The sequence below is a fragment of the Neofelis nebulosa genome, chromosome 4 (genome assembly GCF_028018385.1).
Source record: "Neofelis nebulosa isolate mNeoNeb1 chromosome 4, mNeoNeb1.pri, whole genome shotgun sequence".
Classification (NCBI taxonomy): Eukaryota; Metazoa; Chordata; class Mammalia; order Carnivora; family Felidae; genus Neofelis; species Neofelis nebulosa.
Window position 1 is genome coordinate 129,869,527 of NC_080785.1, and position 26,985 is coordinate 129,896,511.

Below are 26,985 nucleotides of genomic sequence, written 5' to 3' on the forward strand. Positions count from 1 at the left end.
CCCCTCCTCAGCTCGCACACACTGTGCATGCACTCTCTCTCTCAAAATAAATAAATAAACTTCAAAAGTGAATAACTTTGCAATTTTGAGATGGATATATGGGAGGGAAATCTCAGAATGAGAAAGAGGAAGAGTGATAAAGGATTTAATAACTGATTTATGAAGGCCACTGACCAATGAGAAGCCACAACCAGGCACAAATACCCAGCACAACTGCACCGACACATCAGAACGGACACCGGGCACAAACACTCAGTACAACTGTGCGACGGCACAACAGCCCAAAATCAGCCCTGGAAGGGGAATGGGAAGGTCCCATGGTCTGTTGCTTCCCTTGATTCCTTGATCTTTAGTATCCTACCTTCTAGGAGGGTTTATCTACCTTTGCCAATCTACGTCTTTTAACTGGACTGTTCAGTCCTTTTACATTTAAATCAATGCATGTATTTGAACTCCAGCCACTGAAAGTTCCTGCTGACACCTATTCCTGTGGCAGAACCACACACCACACCCACCAAGAAGGCTGCCATCCCACTGGCCCTACCTATCACCAGAATGCAACGGTGGTTATCCCCACTTCCGGGTCCCACTTTTTCCTGACAGATGAGCCAAGCCTAAAGCACACGTCTGATTCGCGAGTTGCCTAGAGAGTCAAGGAAATCAACCAGCTGGCATTTTCAGCTTCTATATTGGAGATGACAAGACCAAATGAAACTCCAAAATATTAAGTATCTATATTATACTTGGTAAATATCACCAGACATACTGGACTCACACAGTTTAAAAATTTATTTTTTAAAGTCTACTTAAATATAGTAGAATTCACCCATAAAACAGCTTCTAGAGGAGTCATGATATCAACTGGCACTTTGTTTTGTGTTTTGCCCTAAGATATATGGCCCTGAGCTTCGCCAGAAGTTATCACAAGAAACTGGATATTCCCACAATGCCTCGGTTTTGTAAGGGACACTTTCGAGGAGGGAGGCGCAACTTGCCCCTGCACACTGGCATCTCCTGTGGCTTCACACAAACTAACTGCTGCTAATCTACTACTTCGGAGCTAACAAAGTGCCCAACATACTGGAGATACTCCAAAGAATCTTCGTGGAATGAAAGAATAAATAGATGATCTGAGTCAGCTTCACAAGTATGCTCTACAGTAAGATTCATTTGCCTTTCGATACAGGTGAAGAAATTGTGACTGAGAGAAGTTCTGTAACTTACATAGGAGACAAGGTTTTTTTTTTATCTAAACTGGCACCATAATCCTTGCATGGGAGAGAAAGGGATGAGGCCATATGCCCTGCCTGTCTTTTAGCACCCTAGTACAATTTCCTTTGTTAGTTGAGCTTCACTGGTCTGACAAAGACCTGAGGAAATGAGCCATCAAAGGAATAAAGTCATCAGAGCAATTCAAATGATTTTTCAAATTCAATGATTTTCCCATGCAAGTCAGTTCCTAATTTATAATGTGCCCATTACTATGGCTCATGGCAAATTACCCCCCAACTTAGCAGTGTAAAACAACCATTTATTATGTTCACAGATTCCACAGCTCAGGTGTTCGGACAAGGCACAGAAGGATGGTTTACACTGCTGTATGATGTCTGTGGCCTCGGCTAGGAACTTGAAAGGCTGGAGGCTAGAATCTGAAATCTGGTCCACTCACATGCCTGGCAGTGGAGGCTAGCTACGTGCTGGGGACCTCAGCTCCTCTCTGAGCAGGCCTCTCCACACGAGCCCTCTGTATGGACTAGTTTGGGCTTCCTCACATGTTGGCCAGGTTCCTGGGGCAGGTAACCCAAGAAAGAGTGAGGCAGAAGCTGTATCCTTTCCATGCCCTAGCCTCAAATGTCACCTGAATATTACATTAGCATACTCTCTTTTATACATACATACATATGTAAGACATAAGTAGATGTGTATGCATTAGCTATTACCTTATAACAAGTTATCCCCAAAACTTAGTAGCTCAAAACCACAAAAACGTATTCTCTCACGTAGTTTCTTAGAGTCAAAATTCTGTAAGCTGGGCTGTTCTGGCTTGGGTGGCTCATGAGAGTGCAGTCCAAGTTGTGACTGGGGCTACAGTCATCTGAAGGCTTCATGGGGCGGGACCTTCCATTTCCAAGCTCACTCGTGTGTTACAAGCAGCTTTCAATCCTTATCATGTCGACCTCTACAACGGCTGCTCTGACATGAAAGTGGCTTACCCCACGGCAAGTGACCCAAGGGGAAAGTGAATGTGACCAAGATAGAAAGCGCAGTGCCTTTTAAAACGTAATTTCAGGGGCCCCGAGTGGCTCAGTTGGTTAAGTGTCCGACTTCGGCTCAGGTCATGATCTCACTGTTTGTGGGTTTGAGCCCTGCATCAGGCTCTGTGCTGACCGCTCAGAGACTGGAGCCTGCTTTGGACTCTGTGTCTCCCTCGCTCTGTGCCCCACCCCCACTGATGCTCTGTCTCTCTCTGTCTCAAAAATAAATAAACATTAAAAATTTATTAAAAAAATAAATTAAATGAATATATAAATAAATAAATAAATAAATAAATAAATAAATAAATAAATCCTAACTTCAGAACTGATGTTGCGTCGCATCCTCCCTATGCTGCTGGTCACAGAGGCCAATCCTGGGTCAGTGAAGGAGGGAAGCACAGGAGGATGCGAGTAACACAAGGTGGGGTGCTGGGGCTTCTCTGGAAAACACGGTCTGCCCCATATACATAATTGTACATACACGCATCTTCCTTCCCCTCATCTTTTTTAAGTTCAAGTCTAGTTTGTTCTGCTCCGTCTCATGTCCCAGCCTCTAGCACACAGTGGGTACTCAAGAAATACTTGTTAGATGGATATTGTGTAAGACATTGCTAGAGTTTGCCCACAGCTAGTTTATCCTCCCTTCCTGCACTCTGACCACTTCTCAGCCCCTTGCCGCTGGGTGAGCCTCGTGACTGCTTCTGGGCAGTTACATGTGAGCAGAAAAGACTCACATCGCTGTCAAGCTTAGGGAGTGAAATGCAGAGTCATGAAGCACTTGTCTCTCTCTTTCCTGTATGGCATCCCAAGAACATTAGAGGCCAAATGTTCCAGCAGGTGCAACTCAAAGCATGAATAGTCTTGGAGCACCTGCCTGGCTCAGTCAGAAGAGCGTAAGACTCTTGATCTCAGGGTTGTGAGTTTGAGCCCCACGTTGGGTACAGAGATTACTAAAAAATATATATATAAACTTAAAAAAAAAAAAAAAGAGCATGAACAGTCTTTGTCATCTTCAGTCCCAGACCTGAGTGCCTGTGTGAAACATGTAGCAGGCACAAGGCAAGTCTCTGAGCTTTTCAGGAGGTGTTACAGCACCCTGACCTAGCCTATCCTGATTCCAGATACCTTAGATCTTTTGATCAATGCTACTAGCTTCAAGTTACAAACAGGGAAGCTGAAGCTCTAAAAGGCCACCAGGCTTGCTGGAGATCAAGCAGAAGGTGCACAGTGGAAGTGAGGTTTGCATTTGAGTCTTCTGCCTACTAGCTTGAGATGGAGTACGGTACAGTGGTTAGGCTAACGGAGCTTTGAGTCTGTGACCTTGAACTGACACCTGATGAGCAAACCACTAACACTCTCTGTGCCTCGATGATCTGTTTGCAAAACAGAAACAGGAGTGCTACCTTCCCGTAAGGGTTAAAGAAGAGTGCATCACAAATCAGAAGCCCTTGGGGCGCCTGGGTGGCTCAGTCGGTTAAGCGTCCGACTTCAGCTTAGGTCACGATCTTGCAGTCCGTGAGTTCGAGCCCCGCATCGGGCTCTGGGCTGATGGCTCAGAGCCTGGAGCCTGCTTCCGATTCTGTGTCTCCCTCTCTCTCTGCCCCTCCCCCGTTCATGTTCTGTCTCTCTCTGTCTCAAAAATAAACATTAAAAAAAATTAAAAAAAAAAAAAAGAAACAAATCAGAAGCCCTTGATAGATGATAATCACCATCACCATCACCATCATCACCATCTCCTGTCCCCACAGCTTCAGAGCAGCTAACCACGTGTGTTCCATCCCCTTTCCCTTCCTTTGACTCAGATCTTTTTCAAGGCAGTTTCCAATCAATTTCAAAGCTTCAAGACTATTTGTTCTTTGGCTTCCCTTGGTGAGGATGTCAAGATGACATTTTTCTTTAGGAAACCTAACATGTTTTCTAGCTTTCTGTTATTAGCCTTTCTCTGCTCAACATGCCTCTCTGGCATTTCTCATTAGTACCGCCAACCTGGCGACAGGAGGCCGCCCTGCTTTGATCCCAGTCAATAGACACAGAGCAAAACAGGGTCTCACTCTCCCAGTACTCGAGGCCTTACCACAAGAGAAAACTTCCGAGACAAAGCAAAGTTTGGTCTGCAAAGTCACACATGTACCTAGACTGAGGACAAGAGGTGGTTCCAAAGTTCTCCTTGTGTACTGGTAAAAAATCATTACTTGTTCCTCACTGTAGGAAAAGTCAAATAAACAAGGATCCAGATATACAACAAAATACTGTTCAGCCACCAGAAGAGAAGAGGTAAGAATGTTTGAGTCCTGACCTGGAATGATGCTGACAATATGGTTTTAAGGGGGGAAAAGCAAGTTCCAGAACAACACATAGAGAATAACTCTGATTTTGTAAAAGAAACACACTTGAATCCAGGCACATACAATTGCATGTGTTAAACATGTAGATGTTTAATTTTTTTTCAGTGCCAAAAGGTGACTTTATTAAAGCACAGGGATAGGACCCATGGGCAGGAATAGCTCCCCAAACATGCAGATGTTTATATATACAAATACACATGTACACACATATACATATACTCACACAGATACATACATACACACACACACATCTGCACATGAAAAAACATGGAAAAATAACTCAAAATCGTTAACTCTGATAGTATCTTATGTGAGACTGAGGGTAGCAAGGACTCGTACCTTTTAATTCATAACATCTGTATCATTTGAATTTATTTTAATGAACATCTATTACTTGTCATTCAAAAAACATATATAAATAGATTTTTTTAAAAAGCTACCTGTCCCCCAAATAAGAACAATGTTAACGACACCAGAGGCTCAAGCCCTGGGCTTCAAGGGCATCATCACATAGAACCCTTACGATCTCTGTAAGGCAAGTGTAATGATCCCTGCATTATAAGTAAGAACAGTAAGACTGACAGTCAAGAGTTTATGGCCACACAGCTGAGTCCACAGCAGAAATACATTAGCAACCAGGATATGCATTTCCCAAAATGCAGTCTGTCTGCACTCAGGAACATGGTGCTGCCATTTATACACATTCACCTGCTTCTCAAACTCGGGCTTCAGAGAGTCTTCTGTGAAGATGTGGATCTGGATCTTCCTGTGGCTAAAGAGTACAGCTGATTTGAGCATGACCAGTGTCTCCTCCAGCCGATTGCCACAGGCCACCACGGCCAAGTGGATCCAGAGCTCTGGAGGCAGCACAGCCTGGAAACTCCTGAGTTCTCCAGGCCTCCTAGGAAGAGGAAAAACAAGTTAAAGCTATTACTAAACTCATAAAAAACAAAACAAAACAAAACAAAAAAACCCAAAACAACCCAGCTAGTGAATAGTTGGAACATTTCAAAACATGAACAGGCACAATCTGTTATATTTTATAAAGTGATAAGCATTTTGACAATTCTTCCTGCTTAGAGAAAAATACCATTTATTCCCATATTTATCCTGGCAATTGCAGCATGAGTCACTGTTTGGCCTGCCTTAGGTGTCTGAGACTTTTTCTGCCCCACTCAGCTGTCGAGTGCCTGCTGCCTGCCGAATGGCCCATGTTTGGAAATAGCATTGCTAAGCTTCAACAGCTGACACAGGGGTTGTGGTGCTCACACTCAGAGAGGCCACGCAAATTAGATTTGAACGCAACATGAACAAGACAAGGGTGGGTCGTGGCTTTCCCATGTGAAACGAGCAACATGATACTTCCATCATCTGGATGGTTTTAGGTTGCAGTGGAATGCATGACCACCGCACCAAAGGAAAACCATGCGAGTCCAGGAGGTGAGCAAAGAAAAGAACATATGTGCCTCCATCACATCCTCGGAAAGTCTTGAAGAAACAGGTGTTAATCCTAACTGTCTCGCTCAAGATTCCTGAGGTGGTAGACTTGAAATTCAGCCTCCAGCATGTAAGTCGTATTAATGAGAAACAGTCAGGAGAGGAGGCAGGTTGAGCTGAAAATTACCAAGGTATCAGATACTGAGTCAACAGCTGAGAGGGGAATAGGGTCCAAGAGTCCAGAATCATCATCCAGCTATTTCCTTGTAATAAAAGGTTTGTTCCAGACAAGGAGACGCAGCCAAGCCTCAAACACACCACTGAGAGACATTCGCAGGCAAGTTGGAAGGAGTTGGCCTGGAAAAGGTGCCCTGAGACAAATGAAACTAATTTACTTGCACAAAAGAGTTGGAGGCCAGGGAAACTTGGACGAGGAATGCTACCTTCCTTCCAAAAGCTTCGAGTCCAATCAGTGCACTGCTCCATTATCCACTGCTCTGCTGAATAATGGAAGTCTTGCTCCAGATTTCTTTCATCAAGAGGAGAGGTGAAGATGTGGGTGGGGCACTCCAGACAGCTTTCCAATTCAGTTACTTACGAGCATGCTCAGGGGAAGCTCAACGAAGTCCAGATGCCGAGAGACACTCAGATTCCACTGACTTCAGGGATCACAGGAAGACACTCGAGATGTCCTAAGCATCTTCCAATGTTGTCCTCTTCTCTTCGTCCTCCTCCTGCTACCTGATGAGGCCACCATCTTCTCTCACCTCGATTGCTCTGTCAGCTCCCTAGATGGTCCACTTGCCTCCAGTCTTATCCTTAACTCCCACCCTCTGATTTCTTCTTGTTGGCACCAGAGTGAAGTTCTTCTAAAATGCAATTAGTATTGTGTTATTCTTTTGATTACAATAAGGTAAGGGCTCCTGACTGCCCTCAAGATTGAGTCCAAAGTGATGATCATGGCTCCTATTTACATCTCTAGCAACTGCCTCCAGCACCTCCAGCCTCGGTGGACAGCCCTTCATAACTGTGGCCACAGTCACATATTCATACTTTCCATCCATTTTCACTTCTGGTCAGCAGACTGCTGAGTTGTCTCCAGGTCTTGGCACATGTATTCTCTCTCTCTCTTTCTCTGTGTGTGTGTCTCTCAGAAATTTTCCCCTCTGCTCTTTTTCTTGCTAACTTCAGGCCATTTATTAACCAACAAATCTATACTGAGTACCTACCATGCGCCAGGCACTGCTTTAGGTACCAGGAAGACAGCAGTGAACAAAACGGACATAGATGCCTGCCCTTGAAGAAATTACACTGTCAAGGTGGTAGGGGAAAGACAAAGAAGGAAGTAGCACTCAAGGCAAATAGTAACTAAATAGCTTATATAGAAAGTTATCCGGCGATAAGGACTATGAAGGAGGTATACCCTTGAACAGGGAGGGATACAGGAGTGGCCGATGGGCTGGTAGATATTTTTATGCAGTGCAAAGTTGGGAACGTCCTCACTAAGATGGTGAGATCTGACGACAACTTGAAGGAGGTGAGGATATGAGTCATGGGCATTTCTGGGTGAGGAGCATTCCAGGCAGAGGAGACAGTGAGAGCAAAGGTACACAATCAGGAGCATGTCTGGTAAATTCAAGGACCCCTGCCATAAGGACTCTGATGTCTTCCCTTCCTGAGCCCTGTGGGTGGGTTTTCATACCTACTATTGAAGGCAGCTCCCAATAACTTATGTAAAAGGATCAGAAGGCTGTGTCACAGATAATGCTAAAATCACAGTCAGTTACAAATCATGCAAAAGACTGGCCAAAATATGCTACTGATAAGATTCAATGAAAACTCGTTTCCTTGAAATTATGCTCCATTTAGGAGCACAGGTATCATCCAAAGGTTCGAAAACAGTCAATGTAATAGCATAGCTACCTTAAATATGAAATACTGCCCCGTTCCAAATAACTCTGTCCAGTTTAGCTTTACATATTGAGCTTCTGCTTGAACAAAGGCTTTGACATTAGTAATCAGGGAAATACAAATGTAAACAATAAAGCAATTCCATTTTATTTTCAGATTGGCAAAAATTAAGGAATAAAATAAACGTTGGATCATCCAAGCTTCAGAGTGGATATGAGTGTGGGGGACAGCTCAGAAAGAACCGGGGCAGTATAAATTGACCCAAACATTTTGGACAACCATTTGGGAATGTCTAGGAGGAATGAAGTTGCGCATACACCCTCCAGCCCTGTAGTCCTACACCTACATATGTAACCTAAAGAAATCTTTTACATTTACACAAGACCCATGCAACAATGTTCACAGCAGCCCGGTTTGTAATAGTGAAGAACTAAAAATAACATTGCTGTCCATGCAAAGGAGAACATGAATATATGTAATGTGGGTTTTTTTTGTTTTTTGTTTTTTGGTTTAAAAAATTTTTTTTTTAACGTTTTTTTTTTATTTATTTTTGAGACAGAGAGAGACAGAGCATGAACGGGGCAGGGGCAGAGAGAGAGGGAGACACAGAATCGGAAGCAGGCTCCAGGCTCTGAGCCATCAGCCCAGAGCCTGATGCGGCGCTCGAACTCACGGACTGCGAGATCGTGACCTGGCTGAAGTCGGACGCTTAACCAACTGAGCCACCCAGGCGCCCCTATAATGTGTTTAAGAGGAATACTACATAGCAGTGAAAATGAACAAACCAGAATGTCACATATCCAAAGAGGAAAAAAGCAACTTTCAAAAGAATAATACCTTAGATGAAGCTTGAAAGCAAGCAAAGTAGCACTCTGTGTTGTTCACAGACTCATGTAGTAAAAGTAAACATACGGGAGGATGATAAACATCAGATGCAGGATGGTGGTTATTTCTGGGGATTTAAATTTTTTTAAGTTTATTTCTTCATTCTGAGAGTGAGAGAGAGAAAGCAAGAGCAGGGCAGGAGCAGAGAGAGGGAGAGTGAGAATGCCAAGCGGGCTCCAGGCTGTCAGTGCAGAGCCCAACATGGGGCTCAATCATACAATGACTTCAGCAGATATCAAGAGTCAGATGCTCTACCGACTGAGCTGCCCAGGTGCCCCTAAATTTTTATTTCTTAAGATGAGTGCTAGGTACACAGAAATTCATTATGTTAATATCTGTATTATTTTGTATGCCCAAACTATTTGACAATTTTTTTTAATGTTTATTATTTTTGAGAGACAGAGAGAGATAGAGCGCGAGCAGGGGAGGGGCACAGAGAGAAAGAGAGAGAGAGAGAGGGAGACACAGAATCCAAAGCAGGCTCCAGGCTCTGAGCTGTCAGCACAGAGCCCGACATAGGGCTCGAACTCACGAACAGTGAGATCATGACCCAGGCCGAAGTCAGACACTTAACCAACTGAACCAGGTGTCCAGACAATTTTTTTTTTTAATTAAAAAAAGCTTGCCCTCCTCTGCAGCCTACAGGCTACTCTCTGCAGACTTCCATGATTTGGGACTGCACAGTACAAAAAGCAGGGGCTAGGGACTGCAATCTTTCTTGGTGTCTGGTGACAGGTATTAAAAAAGAAAAATAAAGGCCTCTCCTGGTGGCAGGTCAAGTATCAGTGGTTGGGATTAACGAGACCTTTGCTGCCCCCACTCTCTTACTTCTCACATTACATTAAAAATCTCAGGCTTCAGGTAGTAAGCATTTCTGTCATGTGATCACAATGAATAGTCCAGTTTAAGGGCACTGAAATGGTGTGCCTTTCACCAGCTCCTACCAATGACGCACTCAGCACCTCTCCGATGTCACTTGAGACCTCTGAGGATCAAGCAAGTCCAGTCTACGAACCTAAAACTCCTTAACGCCTTGAATTACAGAGTTTGGGCAGGGAATGGGTGATAGGGAACGGAACACTGTTCTGACGGATGGCTAACTATGTTCTTATTTATACTTTATAAAAGGAGACTGGAGTAGACACTTGCTGTCCAGGATTTTGAGGAACTTCCAGCTAAGGTGGGAACTGATGGTACCCATCTTGGCCACCACACTGGTAGAATCTGAATGGGAGTCAACACAGTAGAAAGCAGAGCCAAAAGGTGATGGGGGTGGGGTGGGGTCACATGTCTGCTGGCATTACTTGAATACTTGCCTCCAGGTGCCCCTGACCATAACTGGATACAGTTCGATTCTTAAGCCAATACATTTCCTTTTACTTAAGCCACATGGAAACAAACTTACGGTGTAGCAACCACAGAAGAATCCTAATGTGGGGCTTAAAAATGTTTCCAACCCCCTTTGACTAGCGCCACCTCTTTCATATTCTCACCTTGAGTCAGCTTTTGAAATGCTCACTGAATCCATTTCTTCCTTGTTGCTCAGTGCTAGGGCCCTGATCCAAAGGCTCATCCTTCTTACAGCTTTATAGCTGGAAGAGATACCAATTAGCATCTAGCGCAGGGGATTCCCTACCCAGCTGCACATTATAGTCATGCTAGGTGCCTGTTAATATGCAAACCTTCACACCACAGAGATTCCGAATCAGTGGGGCTTGGGAGAGATCCTGGAGCTTGCTTATTAACACAGTTGTACCACAACGACCCATAGTTCAGCTATAGCCAAGAACTAAAAATCTGAGCTGACCTGTCACCTCCCCTTTCTCTCCCAAACTCTCCCTCCAGGCCCTCAGGAAAACCCACTCTATGCTCAGCTTTTCCTTAGGGAATTCTCTTCGCATCTTGACTTAATGAAAACATGGCTGCTTTGTGAGGATGCCACCCCCCCAGCAGAACCTCCAAGTGGAGGCTGCTCTTCCTCCCCTGCCCCGGGAGCCCCCGGGGCAATAAGAGGACTGGTGGCCTCCTTATTTCTCACTGCTACACCCAGACATGGCACGTGTCTTCAGAGTGAAGTCTGTGGATAAAAACTCTTCTACCTTCTCTTTCTTGCTGGCATCTCCCAGCTTCCTGAGACTTAGCTCCTCACTCACAGAATTCCTCCCCCCACCAATCCCTGCTAGCATTCTTAAGGACTTCACCCACTGTTCAGAAGATGCTTGAGCCTCCTGACCCTTGTGTTTCGTGACCTCTGCACCCACCACCTTTCCTTCTTTCTACCTGAGACACCCAGTGCTATGCTCACATCCTGGACCTTTACAACAAACTGTGTCCTCCGCCTGGAATATTCTTCCCTTTGCTCAGATCCTCCTTTTCTTTTAAACAGCAGGATGAGCTTCCCTGACTACCTCATCAAAGGAACACCCTCCCTTTTATTCTCTGTCACGGTTTTTGCTTATTTTCTTCCAAAATCTTATTTCAGCTGGTGGTTACAAATTCTTTCCTTTTAATTTATATCAAGGGCACATTATATACCATCAAAATAAGGCCATGTAAGTAAACAAAAAATCTCTATCTTTAAAAAAATGATCAGAATAGGGATGCCTGAGTGGCTCAGTCAGTTGTTAAGTCTCCGAATTCAGCTCAGGTCATGATCTCGCAGTTCATGGGTTTGAGACCCACGTCGGGCACTGTGCTGACAGCTCAGAGCCTAGAGCTTGCTTCCAGCTCTGTGTCTCCCTCTCTCTCTGCCCCTCCCCTGTTCGTGCTCTGTGTCTCTCAAAAATAAATAAAAATTTAAAAAATAAAAAAGATCAGGGGCGCCTGGGTGGTTCAGTCGGTTAAGCGTCCGACTTCAGCTCAGGTCACGATCTCACGGTCCGTGAGTTCGAGCCCCACGTCGGGCTCTGGGCTGATGGCTCAGAGCCTGGAGCCTGCTTCCGATTCTGTGTCTCCCTCTCTCTCTGCCCCTCCCCCGTTCATGCTCTGTCTCCCTCTGTCTCAAAAATAAACATTAAAAAAAAACTGATAATAAAAAAAATAAAAAAGATCAGAAAAAATACACAATGTACACTTCCAACTAAAAAATATAAAACAGATGTGTTGAAATATTAAAGTTGGTAAATGAAAAAGGATCTTGCCCTATATGACTACTTTTTACATGTTATATCCTGGTCTTTATTCCACTGAATACATATTTTCACAGCTATATTAATAGTATGGATTCAACTTTTTTTGTTTTCAATTTTATATTCTATGTTTCTCTTCTGATTTTTATTCTTCTTGTCACTTTCTAAGTCTTTAGAACCATCATTTTCACTGCCTCTCTACTATTCCCTCCAACTAAAACACCATAGCTTATCAGCATTTCCCTTTTGTTGGGTGTTTCCAACTGTTCTGTCGTATTTAAAAAAAAAAAAGTCTGGGGGCGCCTGGGTGGCTCAGTCGGTTAAGCGTCTGACTTCAGCTCAGGTCATGATCTCACGGTCTGTGAGTTCAAGCCCCGCGTCGGGCTCTGTGCTGACAGCTCAGAGCCTGGAGCCTGTTTCAGATTCTGTGTCTCCCTCTCTCTCTGACCCTCCCTCATTCATGCTCTGTCTCTCTCTGTCTCAAAAATAAATAAACATTAAAAAAAAAAAAAAAGTCTGACACTAAACATGTGTGTGCCAACAGACTGTTTTCTTCTTTTCATTATGTCCTTTGACCACATTCCCAGAAATGACATTAGTGGGTCATCATCCTATCAAGAATGTAGTAACCTTGACAGTTTCTCAAATTTACCCAAGAGTTATTAGAAAACACCATACCATGAGAAAAAACAACCCCCCCAAATGTAACAAACACGATCCCCTACACCTCTGAGTATTTGTATGACATAATCATGGAGCCGACTGTGGAAACACGATGAGATGGGTTTGCATACGGCATCTGTGCCTCCAAATTCCGCATGTTCTAGAGGGTGATGCGTCAGTTACAATTATCATTAAGACACCGCATCAAATCACTCTGAGTCTCTGAGTGAGAAAGCTATTCCACTTCCGGCTCTTTTTCAACAATGTCAATGAGAGAGTCTCAACTTGGTGCTAACATGTCTTGAACAGCTTTCTAATGTTGCCTAATCCTCCCTTTCAACTAAAAAGACAGCAGAACTCAGATACAGAACCTTCAACGGCCAAGTTAGAAATGCGCAACGTTGTTTCATCTTCTCAGTGTCTCCTTTGATGATTATTTCTTATTTACATTACTGCCAACAATCCATGGCCGCGATAGAAAAGTTTCCCCTAAAATAAATACACTAAGAGGGTGCCTGGGCGGTTCAGTCAGTTAAGCGCTCAACTCTTGATTTTGGCTTAGGTCATGATCTCACCGATGGTGAGCCTCACACTGGCTTCTGCCCTGAGGGCGGGGCCTGCTTAAGATTCTCTCTCTGCCTCTCCCCCACCTCTCTCTCAAAAATAAATGAATAAATTTAGAATGTGCAGAAATTAGAACCCTCACGCACTGCTAGTGGGGCTGTAAAATGGTGCAGCCACTTTGGAAAACAGTTCCCCAGTGCTGCAGAAGGCTATACGCAGAGCCACCATGTGACCTGACAATTCCAGTCCTACGTTACCTACCCTAGAGAAATGAGAACATACATCCACACGCAAACTTGTATACAAGGGTTCACAGCAGCATTATTCATAATAGCCAAAGAGTCTAACCCAAAAGTCCACCAACTGATGAATGGACAAACAGAAGGTGGCATATCCATAAAATGGAAAATGATTTGCCAATTAAAGGAATGAAGTGGTGATGTAACTATAGCATGGATGAACCTTAAACAAGTGTGAACCTTGCGGAAATACAGCAGACCGCATATTGATGATTCCATACACAGGAAAAGTCCACGAGAGGAAAATCCATAGAGACATAAAGCAGATTAGTGGTTACCAGGGACTAGGGGAAGAGGCAAATGTGGACTGATTGCTTACTGGGTGCAGGGTTTCTTCTTTGGGTGAAGAACATATTCTGAAATTAGATGTGGTCATGGTTGCACGACTCTGCAAAAAAACTAAAAAACCACTGTCTTGTACACCTCGAAAGGGTATTTGGATTGTATCGCTATCAAGCTATTAATTAAGTAAATAAATCACTGATGTTTAATGACAATTTTTTTTTTTAATGTTTCAGGTTAGCAACGGTAGTAGAGCCATATTATAAGAATGATGGCTCTGATGCGGGATTGCCTGCAGTTTGGAAAACACTGCCTCAACTGTCCTGGCTCAACCCCTCCCTGTACAAACGAAAAATGATATTCAGAGAAGGCTCAGAGGGAGAGCTGCCTCACCAGCCCCACACTGTCCGACACGAGGCGTCTCCTTAATCGTTAAAAGTCTCAGGAGTGTGACTTAATTAAACTTCAATTTCTGGAGTGTATAAATAATGAAATACGGCACTTATGTGTAGCACTATTTACTTTGTAGCCTATTACTGCAAAACACACTGAATTATTAAAGCAAGTAATTGGTTGCACTCAGACCCTCTTTCCTGCTGTCTCTTGCTACCTCTCTTACCAGGGCTTCTCCTGAACTGACAAGCTAAATTAACTCAGATAAACCTGATGCTGTGATACAGACAAGCAGTGGAAGCTTCGCAGAAAATCCCAGTTCTTCAAAATACAGTCTGGGGCACAGGGGTGCCTCATCGATTGGGCATCCAACTTCTGCTCACATCATGATCTCGTGGTTTGTGGGTTCGAGTCTCTTGTCGGGCTTGGTGCTGACAGCTCAGAACCTGGAGCCTGCTTTGGATTCCGTGTCTCCCTCTCTCTCTGCCTCTCCCTCACTGACATTCTGTCTCTCTGTGTCTCTCAAAAATAAGTAAATAAATAAACATTAGAAAGAAAAAAAATTTTTAAATACAGTCTAAAACCGTGCTGTTGGTAACTTGTTTTAAGAGGGAAGGAAATATAGAAATATTTTGGGGGGAAAAAGGGCAGAAGATGAATTTGAAGAAAAGCACATGTAGGGGAAGAATAGATTCCCTCCCAAGCGGAATCCTTCCAGATGAAACCATAGCTATTTGGAACCTGCAGAAGGTCTGCAGATGAGGCCAGAGTGGCAGTTTAGAAGTGGAAACACCTCGATTCAGCCCCTGGAAGGAGTCTGGTAATGGGTAATTATATCCACGTTACATGTTGGCAGTGAGAGGCACTAATAAAGTTCCCTGCAAACCACAGGTCTGGGAACACGTTCGTCCCCTGACAAAAAATTTCCCTGCTAGAGCTGTGAGTACAGCCTTCACTTAGAAACCCAGACATGACGCTGAGGACCGTGCTAACAGTTAAATCACTTTTAATGACCCATGGTTTGGAGTTAAATCAAGTATCATTAATCTTCCACGATAGGCAGAGAAGCTGACGTTTGCCTTGAAGCCATGCTATTATACGAATAGTGTGTACACAGTGCCAAAAAACTGCTGGGGGGGGGCAGTGCATAATACAATTATTTGATAAGTATGCTCGATTACGAATAGCATATTTTTAGTTTGGATCACAATATCTAAAATATGGCTGTGCTCCTAAACAAAGTCTAGGTCCAATACATAGGAGATGTTCAAAGCCTGAAGTTGTCAATCTTATCTATATGTCTATATGTGTGCGTGTCTGCTTTTAGAAACTCTTAGACACATATACCTCCTTTATGGTGAGTAAGTGGCAGTGCAAGGATTCAGACTCAGGAAGCTGGACTTTGAAAAGCTGGAGCTTTTTTTTTTTTTTTTTTTTTGAGATTCTCTCAAAAAATTATTTCATCATTATGCTCTATTTGGAGCTATACACCAGTGATCTAGAAAAGGAGCCTGCTTCGGGCAAATAAACACTTTATCTGTACTCAGGGCTCGACACTCAGTGATCTGAGCTTGGATAGGGTTTTAGACCCCATCCATGCACAGCCCCCCCGGGCAGGATGCTCAATGCACACCTTTACCAACTCTGCCTTCGTAACCCATGCATCCGCCATTACCTGACATCATGCACAAACGTATTTATACATATTCCTCTCCCTCTAAATCTGTGATACTGCCTGGACTAATTCTCATTTCATTTGTTCCCCTTATGATTGTTTCTGACACACAAGAGATTCTATTTCTCCATCTCCCTCTTCTTTTCAAATTAAGCTGTTATTGAGATGGTAAAATATGAACTAGCAGTGCTAGTTTGAGATAAATAAATGGCTGGTGACATACGAGGGAAAAGAATGAGGATTACATATTCTGCAAATGGACACTTCTAGCCCATTTCTGAAAAAAGAACATGAAACACCAACTTAAGGGGAGGAGAAATGGTCTCTCCATTTAATTTCCATCCTCCTAGGCCTCAGGCCAATAAGGGATTTTTAATTTTTATAATTTATATATTTTAACTTATTTTGTAAGTTATAAAAGGAATGCAAACATTCATCACAGAAAAAATTTTAAATACAGACAAGCCAAAGGGGGGGGGCACCATAATTCCAATTCCATAACCACTGTTAACATACAATGGAATAACCTTCCAGAGTTACATTCAATATATGTGAATGTGTATATATAACTATGTAAATACATTAAGACATTTTTAAGGGATAATTTTTATAGCCTATTTTTCCCTTACAAATACAAAAAATCTTTGAAAATAAAGAGAGACTTTATCAAAGGATCTTCTTCAAAGGGATTCTAGAAAGCAATCGAGTAGTTCAAATTGCAAGATCTGTTCCCAAGGACAGCATGGTGATAAGCAGTTTGACTTCAAAAGCACATGGGCCTGGCTTCAAATTCTTGGCTGCTCCATCTCGGGCAAATGCTTTAACCACCTCTAACCCTCAATTTCCACATCTGTAAAATGGGCATACTGATTATAGTGGACATCTGCTTCTGGTTTTGGTGTTTCTTACTAGCATCCATTTCCAAGAGTTTCTTTCTGATAAGAGAACCTTAATTGTCTTTTGGGGAAACCATTCCTTTTCTGCTCTCAGTCCATGAGGTTTGGAGGGGCTGATTCATCCACTCCCTAGGCAATGACATCAATCAGATATGCATGGGATCCATATCAGGTCAATAGAGGCAACTCTGGGACTCTCGTTGGACAAAGTTTTTCCTTTGGCAGTGACTGAAGGAGGAAAAGGTAAGCCCAGACCTGCTGGAATTCTCCAATGGAGAAACCCACGTGAGGGTGTGGCCACACAGAAGGCAGCAGAGATTGAAGACAGAGGCAAGATGGCTAGAAATCTGGGATATACCTGTAACCTTTGCACTTTACAGCTGTTTTTTTTTTTTAAGTTTAAGAGAGTTTATTTATTTTTTTTGACAGAGAGAGAAAGAATGTGAGTGGGGGAGGGTTGGCCGGAGGGAGGGAGGGGGGGAGAGAGAGAGAGAGAGAGAGAGAGAGAGAATGAATGAATCTCAAGCAGGCTCCAAGCTCCGTGCAGAGCATGACTTGGGGCTCAAACCCATGACCCCAAGACCATGACCTGATCAGAAATCAACAGTCAGATGCTCAAGTGACTGAGCCATCCAAGGTGCCCATGCACTGATCCAGTAAACCCCCTTTTATGACTAAGTGGTATAAGCTGATGAGCTGAGACTCTAACTCTTGCAACAGAAAGTGTTCTGACCTATCCAGTAATAGTACCTCGTAGGCTTTTAGGAAGGTGAAATGAAATAATGCGTGGAAGTGCTTCATACAGCAGCATGGCATATTTTAAGTCTTCATTAAATATTAGTTATTACCATCATCGTTATTATTAAATAACTTGAAATGTATAGGAAGCCTTTATTTTTCTCTATTTCAAATCCATGATAAAAACAGGCTAGGCAGAGCAGTAAAAAGCATATTACTTCAAGTATCAGTACTCTTTCTTACTGCAGATCAGATTTGAAGTTTTTGTACACTTTTTAAACTCTAAATGTTTCTTCTAAAATGCCAATTTCCAATGTATTTCCAACTTCTCTTGTGTTTCTTCTAAGCCAGCAATTTGGGGGCCCGTGGGTAGTTCAGTCAGACTCTTGATTTCCACTCAGGTCATGATCCCAAGGTCGTGGGATTGAGCCCTGTGTCAAGCTCCAAGCTAAGCATGGAGCCTGCTTGAGAGTCCCTCTCTCTCTAAAAAGGAAAAATAAAATCAAATAAAATAAGGCAGGAATTCCTAACAACCCATTCTCCCTGAGGGGTAAAATCTGATGCTCGAACATCAGAGCTTGTTACTTTAAGGCTGGCAGCCAGACAGCTGAGGTCCTTGTGAGTCTCACCAAACTGGAGGGAGGAAAATGCAGAGCCTTTTCAAGCTCAACTGGAGAGGCAGGCCCCTTGAATAGCAGCGACAGTGGACAAAATTCTGCATTTGGGTGCCCTGAGAACAACCTCCTAATTTCCATGCACATGAACGTGAACGCTTCACTCACCCTCCACTTTTCTGAGCTGGCAAACAATAGCTCCCTGCCCTTGAGGAGACATCAAAGCTACAGAGAGCCACTATTCCAGGCTTGACACTCTCCAGATCAACAGTCCAACTGCCCGAGAGGCAGTCAAAACGATCCTCCCTAATCTACTCCTTCAGCTTCTACTGAGGATCAGAAGACTGGGGTTGGTGTATTATTTTTTTTTAATGTTTATTTATGATAGAGAGAGAGAGAGAGAGAGAGAGAGAGAGAGAGAGAGAGAGAATGAATGAACATGAGCAGAGGAGAGGCAGAGACAAGGGGACAGAGGATCCGGGACTCGAACTCACGAACCACAAGATCGTGACCTGAGCCGAAGGCAGATGCTTAACCAATTGAGCCACCCAGGTGCCCCTGTATTATTTATCACATATGAAAGCTGAGTCTTGATTTCCTCAATTCATAATCCAAGAAAAGCCTGCCCTAATCTGCATCTGAGCCCCAGCTCCCGTTTGCTGAGAGTTTCTTGCGTGCTACATACTGTGCCAGCATTCTACCTGTGATAGTTCATTTCATTATTGAACTTAGGAGAAAGCCATGATTTGCCAAGGAGGAATAATTCAACGTTAGACTGCCAGTTAGCTGGGTCTAGTTAAGATTCAGTTCCTAACTAATAAACAACAGTGGATAATAACAGTACTTGGAACAATGAGTCATTTGTTGAGCAGCCACCATGAGCTAGCCCTGTGCTAGGTACTTTATGTACATTATTATTATCATTTTACCTCTTTGGACTTCAGTTTCCTTCCCCGTGAAAAGGGGTCGTGTTCTCCATTGTCTCTTACTTAATGTAAATCTTGGATTCTAAATTGTACCGTGATGAATTTCTACTAGACCATTTCAGTCTGTCTGTTGCCAAAAGAGGTTGGGGGGGGGGGGCATGGGCAAACATCAAAACATCACCTTCATATATATCAAAGTCACTCTTTGCTGGCACAAAATCAAGGAGTCCCAATAAAGGCATCAAATCAAGAAATTCCTCTTTCCAGGGGCAATTTTTAGAATTTCATGATCTGGAATAAATCAAGTGCTGGGGAAGATTTGGAAAGGAACACAAAAGGAATTTCCTCTTCAACAGAAATCTCTTATTTTCTCTTTTCTAAGAAATATTTTAAATGGTAGTAAAATATATAACATATATAATTCTTTTATTTTCTTGCAGTGAGATAATGTGAAGGGAGTTATCTCCAAAGGGAAAAACAAAATCTGTTGTCAAATTTTCTTCCAAAGAATCTCATCTGTGAATGTGTATGGGGATAAGAGTCACTATAGCTACTATTTACTGAACTTAGTGAAGGTGTTAAAAGCAGTAGCTACGTATCGAAATTAGTCAGAACTCCTTGGTGGTAAGTGACAGAAACTCAATCCATGGATTCTAGGAAAGGGATGAAACAACATGGCCAGCAAGGGGCAGAAGCTGGCCTTGGGAACAACATTAGGCCTCGCCCCCCCACCCCCATTGCTCTGTGTAGTTTCTCACTTCGGGTTCATGTACTCTCAGGGCACACTAGCTTTCTCCACATGGCAGAAACATGGCTGTCAATCCTGAATTTCATACCTTAGTCTTAGCCACTAGAAACAGTTTGCCATTATACTGTCTCTGCTCCAATTTTTTAAATCCCTAAGAAAGGGTCTAATTTGGCCCAAGAACCTATCTCTGAATCACCTGCCAACTGGGACAAGGTTGAAGGCACAAAATGGTTGCTCTATGGTGTGGTGGACATTCATTTCCTATGTGCTCCGTGCAACCATTCCCCTTTCTCTCCATCAACAGCAGCAGATTTTGATCTAAAGAACCATCTGGTTTGGGCAAGATGACTTTGGATAAAAATGCCAGAAACCTCAACTCCAAAGTATGTAACTAGAGGGCCCAAGACAGGGCAGGAGTCAGGATTCGCTGATTCTTGGACTCAGCGATGTCCTCAAGGATCCATATTCTCCTTTCTATTCTACTGCTCACAGTGATGGCTTCATCCTAAAGGTGCTGCTACAAGAATTATGGTAGTAACTAGGACTATTCATTTCCTTGTCCATATCTAGCACATGGAGTCTTTCATCTAATAATATAAAATATGTCCGTCGATTCGGTCAACTTGGGTCAGGTAACACCTGTGGACCAATAACCATTGCCAAGAAATGAATTTATTGAATGTTTCAGTCCTAGATACATGCAGTTCATACCATGAAAGTGGTGGGGCCTGGCGTAGACCATCTCCTGGAGGTATGTATGGTCCACCCACAAACTGCAAGGGGTGGGAGGAATGTAGGTTGGAGCCAATCATAAGATCTACCATATCACCTTCCCCAGGTGGTTTGGGTGGTCATGGCCTCATCTCTAACTCAGGTGTTGGGTTTTGCTCGGTTTCAGTCAAGTAGTCAATCCTATCCTACCCCTCCACTCCTTTCCAGTCCCTCCTCCATACCACAGGCATTTAAGCCAATCAAAGTCAATGAGATGCGAAAAAACTGGGCTTGGGGAACCAAAAAAATTCTCTCTCCCCAACAGGTAAGGGAAGGAAGCTATAATGGTCCAGGTAGTAATGTTTAGCTTAACACAGAGACGGTTACATATGGAAATATATATATGTGTAAATAAGTAGGCTAGTATTAACACATACATGTTTTGATCTGTCAGCTGTGAGTGTCTAAAAGAAATGGTATCCCAGTAGCAACTAGCATGCCTCATACCCAGATCTTGGTTTCTAATACCAGGCTCCAATAAGAGGAATCAGGGCCCTTTGAAGAAATGGCTGATTCAAAAAATGAAGCAGAAAAATATACAAGACGAGCCTGGGGCATCCTGTAGGGCCAGAGAGTAAGGAAATGCTCAAAAAACTAGAAATGAAAACAAAAACCAAAAACACACCGATGGCATTATGTCAAAGAAGAACAGAGGCCAACTGTAAGAGCTCCTGATGGCCAATAAAGAAACAATTCCAGCAACAAAATAGTCCTACTGGCTTGTAACTCAAAGTATAAAATAAATATCCACAGGCTCATAGTGATATAATGACTAAATACATTAATAAATGGAGGAGAAGAATCAAATCTCCCCTGCAGGACAATTTCAAATAATTTATATAGATACTCTACCTTCAAGGAGGGAGAGAGAGCATCACTTCCCACTCTTCAGGTGTGTGGGCTGTGCAGAAACTTCCTTCTAAATTTCACAGTATGGAAAGGGAGTGGGGGGAAGGGCAAGCTGCCAGTAGAAAAACCTGAACAAACAAACACGACCTGTCCCAGGTGATGAAGGCCGATAATAGCAGTCATAAATCATGTCGATAGCGTATACACTTGATATGATGTGATGGAAATGGTACTTTACCTCTCGGCTATCCTCCCAATAACCCATAACTTAGTACTATAATGAGTAAAGCATTAGACACATTCCAATAGTGGGGCATCCTACAAAATATCTGACCTCGTCAAAACTCTCAAGGTCACCAAAAACAAGGAAAGTCTGAGAAACTGCCACAATAAAGAGGAGCCTAAGGACATATGACAACTACATGTCATGTGCTATCCTGGCTGGGATCCTGGAACAGAAAAGGGACATTCTATAAAAACTAAGGAAATGTAAAAAAAACCGAAATACTAGTAATAATGTATACTATTAATTCATTAATTATAACAAATATACTACTGTAAGGTTTTAATGATGGAGGAAACTGGGCGCAGGGTATTGGGAAACCCTGTACTACTTTCTTAGTTTTTCTAAAAATCCCAAACTGCTCTAACAATTAACATCTATTGGAGAGCCCATGTGGCTCAGTTGGTTAAATGTCCAACTCTTGATTTCTGCTCAGGTCATGATCTCAGGGTTCATGGGTTTGAGCCCTGCATAGGGCTCTGCACTGACAGCATGGAGCCTGCTTGGGATTTCTCTCTCCCTCTCTGCCCCTCCCCTGCTCATGCTCTGTCTCTCTCTGTCTCAAAAATAAGTAAAAACATTAAAAAGAAATAAATAAACTTAACAAAAATTTTTTTAAGAAAAAAGAATCCCTCTCTTTTAAGGATTTTATAATTAAAGATCTTTATAATTAAAGATCCTCACTATGCTTCTCATTGTTCTTCACTATGAGATTATTTTGAACATTATTAAATATGTAATTTACTCATAAGTAAAATCTTAGCACAGTGCTGGCACAAGGTGGGTGCTGAATTCATTCATTAGGTCATTTGACAAATATAGATTGAGTACCTGCTAGGAGATCACTCTGTTCTAGGTGACAAGGTGCAGTGATTAATAAGACATGAAGTGTACATTGTAGGAAAGGAGCAAATAAAATAGAATGTTCATATAATAACTCATGCTATAAAACAACAACAACACGAACCAGGGTAAGGGTGTGGAGAATGGTGGGAAGGGTCCTTTTTTCTAGAGCAGCTGGGAAGACCCGTCTGAGAAGAAAACACGAAAGCATAGTTTGAAAGAAGGGAGCTAGCAACCCAAGGATGTGAGCAAAGAATATTCCAGCACAGAGAACAAGTAAAAAGTGCTGAGGCAGGAATGAGTTGAGGGTGTCTGAAGGCTAGTGTAGCTGAAGCAGAGTGGTAGAAAATGATGTCAGAGACCTAAATGGGGCTGAAATCAGACAAGGGCTTGCAGGCCGGACTAAGAAACTGAATTTTCTCACGGTGACAAGAAGTCTGTCACCGAAGGGCTTTCACCAGCAAAAGACCTGATGTGGTCTGCCATCTTTAACATTATCCCAGCAGCTGTACAGAAAACAAACTGTAGAGGGTGCTAGAGTGGAGGGATGCCAACCCGATCCTGGGCTGCTGTGGAGGTCCACGTGTAAAAGATGGTGGTTAGAAGCCAGTGGTAAGCATGGCAGCAGTAGAAAAGGTGAGAGTGGGGGTATTTTTTTTTTTTTACTTTTTTTTTAGGGGGGGGTTTATTTAGTTTGAGAGAAAGAATGCATGTGCACAAGTAGGGGAGGAGGAGAGGGAGAGAATCCCAAGCAGGCTCTGCACTTTCAGCACAGAACCCAACATGGGGTTCCACCTCACGAATCATGAGATCATGACCTGAGCCCAAATCAAGAGTTGGACACTTAACGACTGAGCCCACCCAGGTGCCCCAAGAGGGGGCATATATTTTGAGATTGAACCAGAATGGCTTGCTGATCGATACAAGGTGGAATCATGGACCAATCCACAAAAATGAATGTGAACAGAATCAAGACTCAGCAGTACAGAATATCACAGACAGTACCTTCAATGTGTCGTGGGGCTACCAGACAATTATAGAATCGCCGCAGTGTTGGCATTTTGCTCTGTAACACCATGCTGCTTAAGTGAGACCTTTATTCAGGCTTGAACCCTCTGAGAAGACTTATCTCAGACACCAAAGGGAACCGCAGGAAATGGTGTCTCTTGACGAGCGAGTAAACATGCTTCCTCTCACTGGGGCAGCCGGGGCGGCTGCCAAGTGTAACGTGTTTCTCTATTGTCTCCCCGCCCCCATCCCTCCCAAATTCTGGGAGGGCACCAACTCCTTTCACCACTGTACAATGAGTGCCTGGTCCAGAATATACGTGCAATAAACATTTGCTGAATGCAGAATAAAATGGCAGGGGACCTCTGCAGAGTTTAGAGTAGTGTAGAAACCATATTTTAAGAGAGAAAACAGCAATATCCAGGCTAGTGCAAGAATAAAAAGAATAAAGTTCAGGAGAGGCTTGAGATTGAGTAATCAGTAAGGGTTCTAGGCTACAGCCAATAAATGAGAAACTGATTTTGCAAGAGATGGCACACAGGGCCTAGCAATAGCCATTGTTGGGATTTCACAGCTAAACTGGATGATCTCATCACGGGATCATCAAATGTCAGAGCTGGAAGAGATCTTGGAAAACTTTTGGATTGATGTGCTCAGTTCATAGATGAGGAAATTAAGGTGAAATGGCTTGGGGACTAGAACTCAATTTTCTGGCCTCGAGATGCCAAATTCTTTTCTTCATTGCACTGATTAGCAGTGCTATTCAACTGCATTTAGCATACGTAGGCCCACAGAGGAGGTTTTCAGAAGCAAACTGGAGAGACAGTCGGCTAAAGTTTACTCTCCAGTAAAATTCTTTTTGGAATTCATTTCCATGAAAACCAAATCATACCTCATGAGCAACTCTTCCTCTTATCATTCAGTGAAAATAAGGTAGCCCATCATGATTCTCTTTTTGACATGGCTGCCAGGAAGCTTAAAGCTAAATTTAATACTTAATCCTCATAACAATGGTGGCTCAGTTTTTGACAAACAGTGCTTATTTCCTCCTCCTTTTTATGACTTTTCATTTTTTATGATGATTTCAATGGCCTTATTATATATGTTTTTTTTTTACTGAAAGTCATCTCAAATTCTCTATGGAAGTCAGCCAGGTATAAATCACGAATAAACCAAAACAAAAGGAAGATTTCATTTCGTTTGTGTGCTTGGAACTGCTACTTAGATCGTGGTATCCATTTTCAGATCCCACCCCTGACCTAAAAGCTTAGACCTTACCTCCGGGCTTTATATTTATAGAGAGGAGAGGCCACCGCAGGACAGATTGCATACAAATGACTAGTTATAAAATTGTAGGGTCTGTCTGCTAACTAGGCAAGTCCCTGGAAACTTCTCTGAAATGAAAACAAGATGTGGAAGGAGAGGGCTATGTTTCCTGCGCTGACGTGGCAGAACTTCACTTCCAACAGTACCCTGGGGGAGGCAAGGCAGCCGGGTCCACGGATGGTCAGCAGGTGGTGGACTGTATCACATCCAACTGCAAGCTTGCTCTCACTACTCCCCAGGCCCGAGAAATGAGATCACGTAACCTTCATCTCTTCTGGATTCTAGCCACATAACGAGATTAAAGCACCCAATTTCTAAAAACACGAGGCTTTCTTTTCCCTCCCTAAAATGAAATTCCTTCTAAACCACAAAAATTTAACCCAAGCAGGATTAGGAAAGCAATAAAGGAGCCCATGCAGAGATCTTTCCTTTTGCTCCCTCAGTGTCTCAGAATCTTCTGTCGCCATTTCTGTCCAGGTAGTAAAAAAAAAAAAAAAAAAAAGTTATTACGTCCCAGAAAATGTCAACTTCTCCAGAGGACACGAGACTTTCATCTTTATGCATTTGAGCTTGAGACTTCTGGTGGCTTTTTTGTTTTCCACTCTGCCCTGAGTTTTTAAATTTTGTTCTATATTCCTATGGTGTTGGCCATGACTTCCATGATGATATAAGAGATATGTTCAAAAAGAAAAATGGCTTCAGGAGCTACTGCTGCTCATGGAAATAGTCCTTTCCTAAAACATCCATCTGGATTCTGTTCATGATCTCTTCCTAGTCAGAGCCAATTTGTTCAAGATAGAGACAAGAAGATGCTGTCCCATGTTCCCAATACCTTGAAGAATGAGACCGCTGTAAAAATCTATGATGTTTCTTTAGAAAAATCTCAGAAAAACTTACGAAACACAGGCAAGACTAGTTAGCATAGGACATTAGCATAGCAGGTAAGAATGTACGGGGCCCAGGCTGCCTGAATCTTCATCCTTATCTATCACACGTGATCTATGAACCTTGAACAGGCAGCTAAACTGTGTGCATTACCTTCCTTAACTGTAAAATGGGGATGATATTAGTGCCTACTTCATAGAGCAGGCTCTCAAACGCTAGTGTGTATTAGAAACAATAGGAGGGCTTGTTAGAACACGGATTACTGACCTCATCCCAAGGGGTTCTGATTTCATGGGGCTAGGGTAGGGCCTGAGAATCTGCATTTCTAACAAGGCTCCAGGTGACACGGCTGCTGCTGGTTCAGACTGCACTTTGAGAACCACTGTCATAGGGTTGCCGTGTAGTTGACATGGTTAATATATGCACGGTATATGTCAACAATGACTATCTTTACATACCCCTGTGAGCACTGTACCTGGCAAAAGGTTATTAGCTATGTTAAATGGTGTCAATTATTATTGATGTAAAAGTTGTACCATCCACTACAAATCATAGTAAACTTGCAGTTGAACCTTAACATAATACATTCTAAGAAACCTCAGTTCCTAACAGATATAGCCTTAAAGTATGCATACATTCATAAAATGCCGTAAATGGCTCTAACGGCTTAAAAGCGACTCTGTAGATCATTGGGGTTTTTTTCCCCCTCTAAAACTTGTCACTACCCATCTGTACATTTATTATGAGGCAGAAGAGAAACAAAAGCTGACACAGCTACTTCTTGAGGTTTTGTGTCTTTTCTCTTACAGTAAAAGCGGCAAAACAGATTTAGTCATTACAGCCAAAAAGAATTCTTCAACTCATTTCAAGTAATTAAGGAGCCCAGCACACGCAGACGCAGCAACAGCAGTTACAAACATCACCAGCTTCCAAAGGGCAGAGGAAACAGACTCGCTGCAAGGGGATTGTTAAAAAGCTCTCCACAACAAAGGAAATGAACGCAAATCCCTAACCTGGGGGCGGTCCAGCAACCCTGAGGACAAAGATAAAACGCTCCGATGAAAAGCTGTGGCGGGTTAAACTCCACGCAGAGAAAGAGAATATCAAACATAATGTCAAAGGTTAAGATGTTTTGCTTGTAAGACACTTGGACCGTACTTAAGTCTGAAACACAACGAGGAACAGGGAAACCGTCACTCTATTTTGCCCGTGCCACGCCACGCTCCTTCCAAGAAGAAAACTTTTTAATAAACTTAGGTCG

The 26,985-nt window shown here is 42.9% G+C and overlaps 1 protein-coding gene across 1 annotated transcript in view; it reads right to left on the reverse strand.

Annotated features, from left to right (window-relative positions):
• Positions 1-26,985, reverse strand: part of GXYLT2 (glucoside xylosyltransferase 2) — a 98,830-nt gene that overhangs the window by 70,940 nt on the left and 905 nt on the right. Inside the window, exon 2 of the mRNA XM_058726215.1 lies at positions 5,309-5,501. Within this exon, the coding sequence (XP_058582198.1) occupies positions 5,309-5,501 (193 nt within the window). The remainder of the gene's footprint in view (positions 1-5,308; positions 5,502-26,985) is intronic.